The sequence below is a fragment of the Xenopus tropicalis genome, chromosome 4 (assembly GCF_000004195.4).
Source record: "Xenopus tropicalis strain Nigerian chromosome 4, UCB_Xtro_10.0, whole genome shotgun sequence".
Taxonomy (NCBI): Eukaryota; Metazoa; Chordata; class Amphibia; order Anura; family Pipidae; genus Xenopus; species Xenopus tropicalis.
In genome coordinates, this window is record NC_030680.2 from 18699502 (window position 1) to 18716734 (window position 17233).

The 17233-nt window shown below is 38.9% G+C and overlaps 1 protein-coding gene across 1 annotated transcript in view; it reads left to right on the forward strand.

The window, feature by feature from the left end:
• Positions 1 to 17233, forward strand: part of ccdc73 (coiled-coil domain containing 73) — a 42734-nt gene that overhangs the window by 12690 nt on the left and 12811 nt on the right. The window contains exons 7-9 of the mRNA XM_018093292.2: positions 7626 to 7761; positions 8301 to 8380; positions 15038 to 15166. Coding sequence (XP_017948781.2) covers positions 7626 to 7761; positions 8301 to 8380; positions 15038 to 15166 — 345 coding nt within the window. The remainder of the gene's footprint in view (positions 1 to 7625; positions 7762 to 8300; positions 8381 to 15037; positions 15167 to 17233) is intronic.

The window sequence follows — 17233 nt, forward strand, 5'->3', positions numbered from 1 at the left end:
AGGAACCATAGTTAGATGGCCAAGGTTGGAGTAGGTGGCATTGGCAAATCAGCATGGTCAGTATTACAGGCAGAGCTTGGTACAGGCACAACAACATAAAAAATGAAAATGAAAGGTGATGGGAACCCAGGAGTAGGGATGTAGCGAACTTACGCCAAAAAGCGCGAATATTCGCGAACTTTGTGAACCCATAGACTTCAATGGGATGTGCGAACTTTAAAACCTAGAAAAGCCATTTCTGGCCAGAAAACTGATTTTAAAGTTGTTTAAAGGGTGCCACGACCTGGACAGTGGCATGCCGGAGGGGGATCAAGGGCAAAAATTTCTCTGAAAAATACTTTGTTGACACAGCGTTGCGTAAAATCACAAAGGCGGCTGGCAGACCTAGCAGAAATACGCGGCGTTTTTTGCTATTTCGCACTATTAGCACCATGGAAACGGGATTTGCTTACACCAGTACTAGGCTGAAAAACGCCATGTGTGGCTTGTGTGGCGTTTTTAGGCCGAGAAAAAACGCAGTGAACCCAAATTGCGAACATATGCAAAAAGTTCGCGAACTTCCGAACTTGTGAACACCCGATGTTCGCGCGAATTAGTTTGCCGGCGAACAGTTCGCTACATCTCTACCCAGGAGATATCATCTCAAAAACAGTGTGAGAATTAAGGGAACTCTCCTTACAGATGTAGAAGACTTCATTGATGTATCTAGGACAGAGAGCCACATACCTCTAGTGAAATGAATGGTGATCCTTGTGTTTATCACTAAGGTCTTTTGTAGGCCATGTTGGATTCAGGTTGCAACACATCAAATAACAGTCATTGAGCCAAGAATCTTAGGCTCCACTTCTAAAATCCAATCATAACCGGTTACATTAAAAAGCTACATATTGTTTTTTAGGAAAAAAAAAGTTAGAACCTATCTAGAACTTGCTCAGTCAATAACAAAAATCTGGGGTGACCTGAAACATTTCGCTTAGCTCGATCTTGACTAGAAAAAAAATATGTGGGGAGTTCAGAGGGTACAAATAATATTCAATCTAATGTGAATACCAGTCATTTCTTTAATGAAACAATTTTAGGACTGGGCTTACTTTCTAAATCCTACAGCAGCCTATAGGAGACTTGCGCAGCTTCACAAGAGAAAACTGACACAAGTAATAATACACAAGATTGGAAAAATCTGGTATTAGGGGTTTCTCACTTAGGAGGTCAAGTAAAAACTAACAACAAAGATTCTTAGATTTTGATAAATCAGTTATCTAGAGACTGTTGATTTATGGGATAACTTAGGGAATTCCTAAAGTAACCCTGCTAGCTCTTTAAGCAGACTTCTTTTTTGCAACACAAATTTCATTGAAAATGAATGGAATAGTGAGATTTTTGTTTTTTCTGCATCTAAATGATAGAATCTAGTTTTTGTTCATAAATATGCTAGCACAACTGCCTCAATCGAATTCCTGATAAAAAAAAAAAATAATCTGATAAAAAATTCATGATAAAAAATGAATTTGTGAAAAAAACCCTCAAAAACAGATAAAATGTTTTGAGAAAACTCAAACATAAAAACATAAACTCGAATTTATAAATCTTGAAGTTCAAATTTTCTCTATACAAGGATGCCAGTTTATCAGTTTTCAATTTTCTTTAAAAAGTGATGTTAAAAAAAATAAAATTAAACCTGAATTTTTTGCAATATGGTAATAAAAATGTGATGGCAATGAAAATTGCATTTGATTTTTTTCCAACGAGTCTGTAAAAATTTGACTTAAAAATATTAATACTTAATACTGTTTTTAAAAAAAATCTATATATATAACTTGAGAATAAAATAGCTAGAATTTTGAAAATACATCTTTCATTAACTTTTATTGAATCTGAACAGGTATTAGTTGCTGAATTTGTTCATTCAAATTTTTATGTTTTTTTTTATTGATAAATCTTAAACATTTTAGTCAAATTTGAAAAACTTAGGACCAGTTTTTCGGTGTGATTTTCTTTGCAGAAAAATATTTGCGCCACGGAGTCTTCTTCAAAGCAGCTGATGGTTGAATTCTGTTTAATTTGCATTCAATTTTTGTATACAACTAGTGATGAGCGAATCTGTCTCGTTTTGCGGCGCCAAAAAATTTTGCGAATCTTTCAAATGAAAAAAGTCGAAAATGACATGCATCAAAAAATTGTCTTGAGCACAAAAAAAAATTACGCCTGTGGCAATTTTTTGGACGCGCAACAATTTTTTCTGACATGGGCGACAATTTTTTGTTGCATGGTGAATTTTAAGGCCAATGGTGAAACGCCGAAATTTGCAGCACATCCATGCCTGGCAAAAAATTTCGCCCATCACTATATACAACATTTCATATGCAATCTCACTATCTTTCGGTTGAATTTTATAGTGTGACAATAAGGGAGAGATTTATTAATCCACGAACGGTCCGAAGGCGTCCGAATGTGTTTTTTTGTAATGATTGGTATTTTTGTGACTTTTTCGTATGTCCCACAATTTTTTTCGGCGCCGTCGCGACTTTTTCGTATATTTTCCATGACTTTTTCGTCACTGTTGCGAAAAAATCGGATTGGTTTTTCTGCCGTTTACTATCGCTCAATACGAAAAAATCATGCCGGCGACGAAAAAGTAGCGCAAAATATGATAAAGTTGCAACGGTGACTAAAAAGTTGCGCAAAATATGATAATGTCGCGACGGCGACGAAAAAGTCGAAAAATTTACGTTTCCAATACGATATTTTCCCTTTCAGGATTCGGATTCGTGGATTAGTAAATCTGCCCCTAAGGGGCTTACTCAATATTTGAAATTTGTGAATTTTCCATTTTTTCCATTCGAATGACTTGAAATTTCACTAAGCCCCAATATTTGCTTATTTATTTAAAAAAATGAATATAACGAACTCAACTGAATTAAACCATCAAAAAAACTCAAATGCACTGAATTTTTTGAAATTTTTTTTTACATTTTTTGAAAAACTTGATTTTAAAAAACACAAATTTATACCTCGGAAAACTCCCATTGACATCTACATGAGCTCACAAGCTTTTAGATGCAGAAGTTTTTACATTCCTCTTTTTCTGATTTTTTTTTTGTACTAAATATTGAACAATCGAGTTTTCAAAACCATAATTCAAATTGATGAGTTTTAGCGCAAAAAAATCTGAATAGTGGCAAAGATTCAAATTGGAGCGGTAATAAATCACCCCCTGAGTATAATTTAAAGAAAACAGTTCTTCCCATGAAAATCCCACCGTGTGTCTAATCTCTTATAGTAATGAAGAATGTGAAAAGCACTGATGTAGACACACTGCCAAGCTTGATTGGATTGACATTGCGGAGAATCTGTTTCAGCCCTGTTAGAAAGAAAAACGAAAATATTGTTGTACTGTTATAAAGTGATTTTTTAATTAACAAACTGAAAATGAAACGTCCAAATAACATTTGGGCTGAAAATCTTAAACGCTACAGCGATTTCCAACAAAATAGGATGAAACTGAATACCGTGTCCTTTGACCTCAATGAACCTTCAACATTAACACGTGAAACAATCTAAACAATAGCTGTGGTGCCATCATTTCTCTCTCATATAGAAGTTAAAATTTTACATTTGAGAAAGAATGTGACTGCCTCGATGACATATTTCACTTTGCCCTTTGCTATAGCTGGTCTTTGGCTCTTTATGGTTTTCTGATGTAACCAGCCATAGTGTTGATGACATCTGGATACACCATTGATGGCAACTTGTTATTGCCAAATTACTAGGAACTTTGCCTTTCACTTGGGCTAATGAGAATGGACTCTGGCTTGAACTGGACCCAGAAAAAAATAATCTGAATATAGATGCTTATTCACATAGACAAAATAGCTGTGAAGGAGTCGTCCTCAAAGTCACCAAACAAGTAGATTGGGATGGGCCAATTTAGACCTATGATTTTTTTGCACCCCAGCACAGGCATGTAGATAGGGCAGCTGAGATTTTTGCTCAGTTAGGAAGAACAAATATTATTTTACATTCAGTAAAATAACTAATATTTATTGACTGTAAGACCCAGGAGCAGGGCTGCCATCACTGAATACAGGGAGTACTATAGTCACAGTCCTATGACAGATGGAGGCAGTTTTTTTAATTGGCACCACATTTTACTTGTTGGCAGGGAACACCACCTTGGGGGTCCTAATGATTAATAGACCAATAACTGGGGCGCAGTAGGGGGAGGGCCATGATAACTAAGTAGTATAGGGTAGAATTCTATGTGGTTCTTATTTAATAGGCCCACACCAGAACCGACCTCCTGACCATATCATTGTATTAGGAAATACTAGGGAACACCACCTAGGGGATCCTGATGATTAGTAGACCAATAACTGAGGCACTCTAGGGGCAGGGTCATACTAACTAAGTAGTATGGGTTAGAATTCTGTGTGGTTCTTATTCACGCCAGAATCGGCCTGCTGACCACATCGTTCTATCAGGAAATCTGAATTGACCCGAACACAGATAATAAAATCTCTGACCAGCCCTCTGTGTGGTCCCAGCCAGTGTCGGACTGTCCCACAGTTATACCAGGAAAACTTCCAGTTGGCCCAGGTTTTAGGGGGCCCTCATGTTTCTAACCATTTGGCCTAGTTCATGGCCATTCCTTATTCTATACGAACAAAGAGACTAAATAGGTAAAATAATAGATTATAGTATGTAAAGATAAAAAACTAGGAAAATATAGAGGTTGAGTGAGGAGTGGAGGAGAAGTATCTTGGAGAGTGGGACCATTCTACTTTTTTTGTCCCACTAATTTAACAGCACACATCATACCTGGGATGTCAGGAGATAGTGGTTTTCCAACCAAATCCTCACCTCTTTGAGGGTATTTCATGGGTACCTACGGGAGCCTGACCCCAAGGAGAATGCGGCCCTATAGTGGCCCTGCACAGGAACACTGAAGTCAATCCAGATTAGCGGTTTAATTGTTTAATAATAATCCCCCTACAGATCTCATTAGAGCACAGAATCTCTAAATGAAGTAAAATGTCAACCTATTTGCAAATGTGCAAGCATAAAATAGTAGTTTGATTCATCCTAGGGCAAGATAAGCATTTTCCAAACTTATAATTACACTTTCTAAAGTAATGCACTGTATTAAAGGTTTATTTTTATTTTTGGTGCAGCTCTTCTTCATTCTGTAGTGAGAAATTTGTGTAAAAAAGAACTGTAATCTCAACTCATTTCCCAGATGATGTAATTGTTCCAAATCCCATATTACCAGTTTTATTATGTAATTAAAACTTCGTCAATGAGACTCACTCTGAGAGTCGGAAGTCATTTTAAATGACTTGTTATTTCTTTGCTTATTATGATAATCCATTTATTGCCCTGTGTTTAATTTCATACCTTATAAAGCTTGAAAAATGTGTATTGTATATTCTACCCTGCTCTCATTATGTTACCCATTTTGATTACAGTCATCTTTTATTGTGTGCTGATGTTTATGCGTGTAAAGCACTTGAAAACCCGGGTACATGAAAAACAAAATATATGCCTTTTAAAAGAAACGTAATGGAAATGTGAGAGCAGTGCTTATTAAATGGAGGCAATTAGAATGAGAATACAGTGTTATTTCAGAACATAAAAGGCAATCTACAAACCTGGGAACTTGTAGCTGAGCTGATTCTGAGCCTACAAAACAGAGCCCAGAGGCTTCAGATGGAATTGGACAGGGAGATCAGCTCATTTAGCATGGTTCCAATGAGCTCATTTAGACCATATTTGGCCACCCAAGTAGGCCAAACTCATCATCTTGTATAGACCTACCAACCAAAGTTTGCACCTATGGAGTCCACACTCAATGAGATGTTCTAGCCTGCCTGATTCATATTTGACAAGTAATAAAATGTTACCATTGTTGTGCCCAGTGCCATGGAGGACATTGTTAAGGATCATGTCTATTATGGATGTAACGAATTCAGGATTCGGTTCGGGATTTGGCTAAAGGTGGCCATACACGTTAAGTCCTCGCCAAGCGAGCGGATCTTCTGCCGATATCCCCACCTACAGGTGGGCTATATTGGGTGAATTTAGGCTAATTCGGTCGTTTGGCCCTGGGGCCAAATGATTGAATTAGAAAGCCAGTAATAGGCCCAGTCAGTTTGGGGACCACATCAACAAGCCGATGCGGTCACCTATCCGACTAAATTTTTTAACCTACCCAATCGATATCTGGCCAGATGTCGGTCTGGCAGGCCTGTTGTTCCCCTAGATGGCCCGATAAGCTACAATTGGCCCGTGTATGGCCACCTTTAGACTCAGCCTTTTTCAGGAGGATTCGGATTCGCCGAATCCATGCCTCAGGCCAAACCATATCTGAATCATTAAAATCCTGTGGTTTTTTTGTCACATAAACACAGAAATTTAACTGCGCGTTCAGTTCTCTTTAGTCCTTTGCATTTGCAAATTAGGATTCGGATTCAGTTTGGTATTCAACGGAATCTTTCACAAAGGATTTGGGGTTTGGCCGAATCCCAAAATAATGAATTTGGTGCATCCCTATTGCCTATGCCAGATCTGCTCAGGTATGGCCAACATTATTTATTACATGTGCAACCAATTTATTTGAAAATATAACAACTTCAAAACGAGCCATTAACAATTGTGGAAAAATGAATGTATAGCTAGCACACCTATTATTAGCGCCCCTAGACCTGGGCAGGTAGATACTGACTGCATCTTGGCAAGTGTATTAGGCTGCAAGAGACTCGGCCCTGGCGCAATTGGGTCTGAAAGGCCTTTGAGTGAGTTAATTTATATAACTAATATTGGCATTTGAGTGTATTTACTGTTCTGTTCTCTTATAGGAATACTGTCATAGCGAAACAAGTTTTTTTAAAATGCACCAGTTAATAGTGCTGCTCCAGCAGAATTCCTGCTTTGCTATTATGGAACTTGGGTCCTATTGAAAGTACATAGAGCAGGAGAAACAATAGGTTAGCTGAAAGCAGTTCTAATGTGTAGCGCTGGCTCCTTCTGAAAGCTCAGACTCAGGCACAATGCACTGAGATGGCGCCTACACACCAATATTAAAAAAAAATACAAAGAAAAACAAAGTAAAAATTCTCCAGAAAAAACATGCAAAGTAAAAGCTGGCGAAATTTCTATAGAACGAATCATCTCTAGGAATTTTGTCAGTTTATTAAACCATTCAAGAGTTTTAGCCCCACTGAAGTAAATTCCAGTGTGATTTGACCACAAACATTCTGTTCAATTTGTTGCTGGTTCTTTTCTCAAACTTGAATATTGATAAATCTGCCTATATGTTCGTAACCCTAAGGGGCAGATTTATGCGCTGAGATTACATTTAGGGGCAGATTTATCACAATGTGAGTTCAGAACTGAATACATAAAAACTCACCCACCTTCTATTCATTCCTATGGGATTTTAAGAAGTGTATTTATCAATGGGTGAAAGTTAGAACTCACCATTTGATAAATACACTTCTAAAATTCCCATATGAATGAATAGAAGGTGGGTGAGTTTTTATGTATTCAGTTCTGAACTCACATTTTGATAAATCTGCCCCTAAATATCATCTCAGCGCTAGTTTGTACTGACATTTTTCATCCCACAGGAGCAGAAGGCTCAGCTGCATGTATTGGCCAAGGAAGATCACATTAAGCAACTCTCTGAATTCGAAAGGTGCTATGCGAATATCACGTGCCAGTTTGGAATCACAAAAGAAATGCATGAAAAATTGGAGCAAAATGGTAAATGATCATTTGTGCAACAGTGCATAATGCTAATCTATATGAGGAGTTTATCTATGAATAGTCAATGATAATACTATTAGACTAAATACAGGGGTGGGGAAGATTTATGGCACCATACACATGTAAACCATCACGGAGGCCCACAAAAAATATGCATTATACAGTCCCCTCCCAACAGCATTACATATCCCATAATATGTACTCATTATAGTAAGATACTCATTATAGTATCTTCCCAATCCCACAATTCCCTGCACACATAATGTCAACAAGGAAAGGAACATCACAGTACAATGCATTGTGGGTTATGTAGTTCCTGCATGCTGTCTGTAAGCTGTGGAGAAGTTGTTACAATTTGTAACAAGTGTTTTAGTCCCTCCTCCCCTGCCAGGATTTCAAATGATGCAGAAAAAGAACTGTTTTGCAGCTGGATTTCAGCATATAAAAATTGTATTTATTTGTATTTTTTGAAGGCAGATTAAAGTTTAGAAGCCAGAGATCCCCTTTAATTATTTTTTTTTTTTAATGACATGAAGTACAGGAGGCCATACAGCAGAACCAGAAACTGATGTCTGAAAATAAAGAAAAAAAATCTGAGTCGGATCACCTAAGAGAGGTATGTCTGCACAATGAAATACGGGCTTCCAACTGATTTTGGTGAATGTGCAAAATGCAAAAGAAATCAATGATAAAGGCTCGCTGGGATTTTTACCACTATTGTTTTAGCCACAGCTGGCAGCTGACAGTTTGGCTGGCAACAAATCGTGAGAGAAACTTTGTCAGAAAATTCACAAGATCACATGGCAAAAAAAAAAAACTGCCAAACGCATCAGGGTCAACAGGCATTTTTCTTAAGTTTATTCTCACACCCAGATGTGAGACAGAACATGCAGTTTTTTCTTTTGTGCATTTGTACCAAATACATAAGAATCAATGGGCGGTTTTCTCACGCCAAATGCATTGAAGTACGTGGTTGTTGACAGTTTTATCTCATGAAAAAATGCATTAAAGGAGAAGGAAAGGTACACTCACTGGGGGGGGGGTCAGTGTTGGACTAGCCCACAAGGATTCCAGGAAAACTCTCGGTTGGCCCAGGTGTCAGTGGGCCCTCCTGTTCACCCAGCCATTTTCCTTGTATACCTTTACTATGGTCATTCCTCAATTCTACATGAGAACAAAGAAAATAAATAGAAGGAAAAATAAATAATAATATGTACGGAGAAGTGATTAAGAGAATAAATAATGCGAGTGAGGAGAGAAGGAAAAATTGTTTGGAGACTGGGCTCACAGTCTAAGGTTTTCTAGTGGGCACCTGGCACCCCAGTCCGACACTGGGGGGAGTGGCAAAATATTAGGCACCCCCAGTGATTGAATTCACTTACCTCATACCCCGGGCTGGTGCTCCTGTTAGGAGAAAACCACACCCACCCGGGGTAGCTGCGAGAGAAATCCTCTCCCTACTTCTGCCTTCCCTGTCCGAGCTGGTGCAGTTTTCTCCGGTGCACCGACCGGGGGTTTCAGGTAAGTGATTACAATTACTGGGGATTGTCTAACATTTTGCTCCCCCCCAGTGATTTTTATCTTTCCTTCTTTAAAGTCAGTGGGAATTTTTACTCTACTTTTTTCTAGCAGCAAATGCATTGGAGTCAATACGCATTTTTTTTATTGCAAAATGCAATGCAATGTTTTTTTTTTTCTTGGCCCCAAATGCATTCAAATCAGTGGGTATTTTTTTTTTTTTATCAAGTTTTGTCTCACATAAAAAGTTTGTACTCACTAAAAATGCATTGGAGCCAGCGGATGTTTTTTATTCCCATGAACAAAACACATTTTATTTTTAAACAAAACACATGGCAAAATTCTAGTGAAGAGTTGCAAAAATATTTGTGACTCATGAAGATGTAAATTTTGCAGCAAATCTGTATCAGATGAGAAAAAAATGTGCTCATACCTGTTGGCATCTCGAATTTACTGAGATTTGGCATACTGTGCAAATGTTTTGCATAACCTACTGAATACATCATTTTGCTATTTTGATTTTTTTTTTGCACTGAAAATCTCAGCTACTGCTGAGCCAAACCATCTTGTCCTAGACATTAGTGCCAGGGTTGGACTGGGCTGGTGGGGCACTTGGAACAGCCCCCGCTGACCTAGGATCGTGCCCTCCGCTAACTGCACATCTCCCCCAATCATGGCTGCAAGGGGGAAGTGCAGTACATAGTTGGGAGGAGGGAGATTGACATTGCAACTGGGGTGGGGGGCATCCAGGTGGTGGTTCCAGGGGGCCCCAGTCCAACCCCAATTAGGGGCCAAATGAAAAAGAACCCAGATACTACTATAGCCACAAAGGAATTAGAAATATTCTAAATATCAGTTTATATTTTCAAATTTCGTAAGCAACAATCTAATATAAATGGATAACCAGTAGTAAAAAGCTTCCAACACTGACATTTGGGAATATTTTTTTTTTTTTTTATCACTTACATAAAAATGTGTATTATTTACACAATCGCCGAAAAAGCTTACTTTACGAAGCAAAGCCCGAGCTACGTGTTTATGAATTTTCAGCCACTCGACTATCTCCAATTCCGTTTATATCATTATTTGAGTTTGTCCAGAGCAGTTGAGCCCCAGCTCTGCGATAAGATGGAATTCCTGGTTTGTAGAGAAAAATTAAACAGACCCCAGTTTGTGGCCAGATAAAACTATTACTCCGCTAAATGCTTGCTTACCACTATGGCATTATTGAAGAATTCTTGATACTATCGTCAAACGGCATTCATACATTCTGCTGTGTGTCTAGGGGAACGTCAGAGCACTCAAGGGGAGAGAGATATTAAACAGACTACCCCTGGAAGTGAAGAGAGAGAGAGGGGTGTGCAAAGGAAAGGGCACTGTATTTATGGCTGTAGGATCTAGAACTTAGAAAAAAACAGATGAAAGTGTATTCTTCTTTATCTTGTTTGCCAAAGAATGTCATGTACATTTTTCTAAATTTCGAATAAATCCATCGTGTTTATATTGCGAGTAAGACCAGGGCTGCTGCTGCTTCCCTTTAAAATAATGCGCCGTTGATGTACGTGATTAATGTCCTTTGGTAATCAGTTTGGTAATCGGCAAGGGATAGCTTTATTTCTATAGGTAAACTCATAAATCAAGTTAGGTAAAATCCTGAAACTCAGTGAAATAATATTAGAACAGTAATAAAGGTGTTATTATTATTATTATTATTATTAACATTTATTTATAAAGCGCCAACATATCCCGCAGCGCTGTACAATAAGTGGGTTTCATACATTGGACATACAGAGTAACATATAAAGCAATCAATAACCGATACAAGAGGTGAAGAGAGCCCTGCCCATAGAGCTTACAATCTACAATTTTGTGCTATTCTGAGAAAATTTGCAGTTGGTCTTCATTTTATATTATTTGTGGTTTTTGACTTATTTAGCTTTTTTTCGTGTTCAGCAGTTCTCCAGTTAGGAATTTCATCAGCTATCTGGTATCTAGGATCCAAATTACCCTATCTCTATCCAGGCAGCGGTTTGAATTAAAGACTAGAATATGAATACATGGAGGACAGGGTTTCAGTAGAAAGATAAGTAATAATAAATGACAATAACAATAAAATTGTAGCATCTCAGGGCAATTATTCATGGGTTGCCAGGGTCAGTGACCCCCATTTGAAAGCTGGGAAGAGTCAGAATAAGAAGGCAAGTAATTCAAAAAAACTATAAAAAAATAAAGGCCAATTGAAAAGTTGCTAAGAACAGGCTATAGCATACTATATTCTATAACATACTAAAAATGATCATGAAGGCAAACTGCTCCTTTAAAAATATCAAGGTAAATTCCGTTATTTTGAACATTTTTTAAAGGTGAATCAGATCCCATTGACTTCCACATGACCTCTCAAGCTTTTAGATGCCTAAGCTCTACATTTGCCTTTGTCGCTTTTTTTTTAATTGAAAATTCTCCTTTTTTAAACCATTATTCAAATTCACAGCACAAAAAAAAAGCAAATTGCAAAAGAAAATGTACATTTTGATAAATAACCCCCTTTGTATATAACTGCAGTACCAAACTGTCCAACAATAAGACTATGAAGATTTTCATTCATCCAGGTCAGGGTATATCTAGTATAACTAATTATAAAGCAACTGAAGAGTTAAAAAGTGCCATTGTGATTGGATTAGTGGAAGAGTATAAATGCTGAGGACTTCCCATACCAGTCAGTTGAACTGAAGAAGCTGCTCGGATGAGTAGTGAAAAGTCTTCAATAATTACTTAACAAGTCCAGTTGCTTTAGAATTAGTTATATTAGATATGTCCAACAATAAGAATTTTGTCAGTAACAAGCTGCTCTAGCTGGAAGAGATGCCGATCCATGAATACGTATCTCAGGGGGCTGGCACCATAGATGGAAGAAAGCTGGAAAGCTTTAAGCAGAAACCTATCCATGGATTCCTTTTTGAAGATCATTCTATCATCTGGGAACAAATATATTGGGATAGACCAGCATATACCTGCAAGAAGCCCCAAAAGAGCTGAAAACCTGTGTTTAGGGATGAGCAAGGGTGAAGACACACAGAGCTACTAAGTAGCAGCTACTTGTTACGGCAACTAAACTCCAGAAAATACCCTGCCATAGACAATACTTAGAATTGCCTCTGCTAAGGGGCACATGGGGAGATTAGTCGCCTTCGCTGCAATGTCATGAAGTTGCCCGAAGTTGTGATTTTTTTGTGCTCGCGAGACTTTTTTCGCGCTGGTGCAAGAAAAAGTTGCGCGCCCGCGCGAAAAATTCGGAAAGGCTCTGCCGCTGTTTGCAATGGCTCAGTACGAAAATTTTGTGACTTTCGGATCGCCAATACGATATTATCGTGACTAATACGATTTTTTCGTAAGCATTTTCGTGATATTTGCGATCTTCAGAAATTTTCGTTTCCAATCCAAATTTTCCCCATTCGGTATTCGAACTTGTGTTTTGATAAATCTGCCCCATAGAGACAATTATCAGTAAATGATCAGCATTGTCTATTTTAATAGCCGCAAGCCCACAACAAGTAGCTGCTACTTGAAGCAATGTGTGTCTTCACCCTTATACATATTTGTACATATTTGCCATGCATTTTGTTTTGCTGAAAAAAGAATTCTTTCCAGAATTTTTTCCAGCGCATTAGGCACAAAAACAAAGAGAAGAGATGCCCATTGACTCCAATTCATTTTCTGTGGTTTTGCAAATATCTTATTCTAAGAAAATGCAAGTCTGTTGTTAGGGGTGGGGGCTGAGGCTTCATGGCTAATTACTGGCTTTGTTATAACAGTTTTTTTATTTTTTGCCCTTCATATGGTACATTCATTAACACTGGAATTTTCAGATCTCAATTGTGAGCTTATTTAAGAAAAAACTCAAAACGTAAAAAGTTGAATAAAAACATTACCGTATATACTCGAGTATAAGCCGATCTGAATATAAGCCTAGGTACCTAATTTTACCTAAGAAAACTGGAAAAGCTTATTGACTCAAGTATAAGCCTAGGGTGGGAAATGCAGCTGCTACTGCTAAGTTTCAATAGTCATAATAAATACCAATAAAATTACATTAATTGAGGCATCAGTGGGGTAAATACAGTATATATTTCAAAGAAAAACAGTAAACTAGCTCTGTAAGTGGAGAAGAGGGTTAACAAAAACAATAGGCACTAGAGGGTCTGGTTGCGAGTGGCCTAATTTGCACACCAAGGACAGAGGGTGCTAGTCTAGAGGGACCCATGGCACCCAACTCGAGTATAAGCCGAGGGTGACTTTTTCAGTGCATTTTGGGTGCTGAAAAACTAGGCTTATACTCGAGTATATACAGTAAATAAAAAACGGTAACATTCTATTTGTTCTACCCTTTATTTTCAACACGTCTGCCAAATATTGAATTATTTAGAATTGAAAAATAAAAAATACAACTCCCATTGATTGTGTTTTTAGATGCCAAATCTTTTTATTCAACATTTTTATACTTGAAATTTACATTCCAGTTTGTATCTGGGCATCGGCCTAAAGCAGATTTTTGGGCTGAAATGCATGTGGCTGTAACCTTTAAAAAGAAGGGTATCTTTGCACTGGTCCCCCTTTGTCTCAAGTGGCCCTGATGATCGTGGTCTATACATCTTGTTATCTTTTATTTATATAGTGCTGTTGTACTACACAGTGCTTTACAAAGAGCATTCAGCTCTTCATATCAGTAACTGCCTATTAAACGAAGAAAAATCCATAAAATCCAAAAAATATAGGGGTCATTTACAACTACAAGAACAGTTGGGCTCTTGCAGTTTTCCACGCAATGACTTGCAATTTAAATCCCATTCACTTTAGGTACATGCACTTCCAAATAGTTCTGTTTGGAGCACCTCATCGCTTCGGCTGATGCCAGACGTGGCGTAGGGCTGATATTTTCGCCAAGCGTTTCTCCGCTTGTCGAAAATATCAGCCCTACGCCACGTCTGGCATCAGCTTTCCTACCTTCCTTTCCAAATTGAGTGTTGCTGCATCTATTGACATAGGGAAACCCTGGATCTACCGCCATTTCCTTACCAGGCGATAGTATCAGAGCTCCCTTCATTCCCAGTGCTAATAGGTGCCGTGCACTTGTGCTTTAAGAACTGGATACACAGCTCAACTTGCTGAACACCGGAGATGCCGACAGTTGCATCCAGTCTGTCATGAAATGAGCACTCAATTGCATTAATATTGGGGAATTGGACAGAATTGTGTCAGATGCAAGGCCTCCTTGTGACCCAGTCAGCCCCCTGCCCCCTCTGTTTGTGTGTGCATGCACAATGCTGTTGCGGGGGATAGGGGTCATTGACCCTACCGCACAATGACAAGCTGGGGTAATGGGGTGGCCCCCCATTAATGTGCCCTAGGCACAGGGACACTGCTGCCATGAGGTGAGTTGAGAAACCTGCCTCAGGTGGCAGCGCCCGGCAAGCTACCAGGAGTGTAATTAAATCAGAATCTTCTAGTGCTGAGAGCTGCTGGGACTCCTAACGTGGCGCTGCCTGGGCAGGTGCCTCCTTTGCCCTAATTCCGGCCCTGCCCCCGGGCAGAGCATTTTCCATACAGTGTGCCTCAGCCCACCGTTAGTGTTTTGGCTCATTGCAGGGTGCCTAACAAATTGGCACCTCCAGTGATTTCAGCTCTCCGTGTACTTCAAATCTAAATATTTATGACACTGCTCAGAATGAAATAAAAAAAAAACATTTTTCTTTTCAAGGAACTAAGGAAAAATTCTGTTGAGCTGATGAAATATAAGGTGATGTGCGAGAAACAGGCAGATGAGGAGAAACACGTCCTTATTGAGAAAGAACAGCAGCTGCGAGAGCTACAGAACAAGCTTTTAATGGTACATTTGGGCCAATTCTGTAAAGTCTGAAATTCTGTGCATTTGGCAAAAGTCATGATTACCATGTTATATGTGCTCAAGATTTGTAGCCTAGTTTAATCAGACTTGGGAGTAGCTTTATCAAAAGTTGAAAAAAAACCTTCAGTGGAAAACACAATTAGATTTTCCTATATTTATCATCATTTTGTAACATTTCCCCATTTTCCCCAGTGAAAAGATGCAAAAAGATTTGATTGGGTTATCAACCACTGATAAATCTGCCCCTAATGATGCCCAATTTTAGAAACAAGAAACATTTTTTTTTCAAATGGATGCCTGTGAGAGGGATTAATTTAATGTTGTTTTAGATTATTTTTTTTTAATAGTCAACTTTTATTGAAGTGGGGGGGAAATAGGGAATGGAGAGCATATTATGGTGCTTTAGGCAGTTGTTGCTGGAGACTCCAGCGATGGGTTCTAAATCTTCTCGAACTTTAGTGGGCATCCTCTGGCTAGATATGTTAACCCAGTTGGGAGTTGATCAGCTTTATCCATTTATTTAAAAGTAGGAGGTAGGGGACCCATCCAGTGTAGGGCCACTGTTTTTTTTGCATAAAATAGCAGAGCTCTCATAAGTGATGTGGAGGCTATCTTTGGTAGTAGGGAGTCCACCAGGCCCAACAGGCATGTGATTGGGTTTAGAACTTGAGGTAAGGAGAGTTAGTCTGCTAGGAAGCGCATGACTTGTTGCCAAAATCTCTGGATCTCTGGGAAGCTCAAAAGTAAGTGAATGAAATCAGCATCAGGTTCATTGCAGCAATGGCATCGGGAGTGTTCCAAGAGACCCATCTGGTGTAATTTCTTAGGTGTTAGGTAGGTTTGTTGTATAATTTTGAACTGAATTAGTTTGTCTCTTGTACTTATTAATGGGGAGTAGAGATTGTCTTCCACCTCTTCCCAGTCATCTGGGTCTAGGTGGAGACCGCTTGATTCCCATTTGAGTTTGACTCTGGGGTCATATTTGTGAGTTGTGATTGCTGCGTATGTTTTGGAGAGGGTTTTAAGCTTGTCTGGGGCAGAGATTATGTTTTCTACTGTCGTGTATTGTATGGGATGGATATTGTTCTGAAACTGTATAAGGAAGAGATGTCGTATTTGCATGTAACTGAACACTGACAGGTCCTTAGGGCAGCAAGTTCCTGGAGTTGCTCGCAGGTTTTTAGGGATCCTGAGTGTAATAAGTGGTGAAGTTGTTTAACCCCTGCTCTTGCCCATGTAGCGCTTTTTTCAAAAGTTGCAAAATTGTTAAGGAGTGTATTGTGCCACAGAGGTGTGTCAGGTGAGATTGAGTTTTTCGTGTTGGAGATTTTGTACATCATGTCCCAGGTTTTTTTGGTGGCGTTTAAAAGAGGGGGGGTAGGCATTTGCTTGGTCTGTATAGAGTGTGGTGTTGCTTGGTCTGTATAGCTTGGACCATAGTGTGGTGTTATTTTAGATAATTTAGTTGTTGTTACATATCCCAGTCCCTAGATGGCAGGAAATTCCCTGTAGTGGAAGGTTATAGTTAGGGGTGGTCCCTCAGTGTCATCTGGGAGGATGGGGATTGCCTTGAGAATTCCATGTAAGTCAGTGTGCAGACTTCTTTGGCTGATGAAGGCAACACCTAATGACACCAAGGCCCTGAGGTTAGCTACCTCAGTGAGGTGCCTACTAACACTATCAACACTACTTAGGTAGGCAATCCTTTTGGTAGGCCTTAAGGTGGCCATAGGGAGATTTAAACTGCCAATCAACCCTTTCAGTCAGAGTTGGCAGCTTATCTGCTCCTGTAAGGGTCCTCTGATGAGCCTACCTTTTAAATCAGGGCAGATTTAAAAATGCTGAAGGGCAAGGACTATATTGGCTTTTTGATGTGGTCCTCAACCCAATAGCCTGCATTTACCATCATGGTGATCCCTCAGGAAAAACAATTGGATCAGCCCTATATCGTCCACATTAAAGTGGACCCTTTCAAACGAGCGTCTCTTTCAATGTACGGACAGCTTTAATTGGATAGAGATAGCAGTAGGTCATTAGATGAGTAGCTAA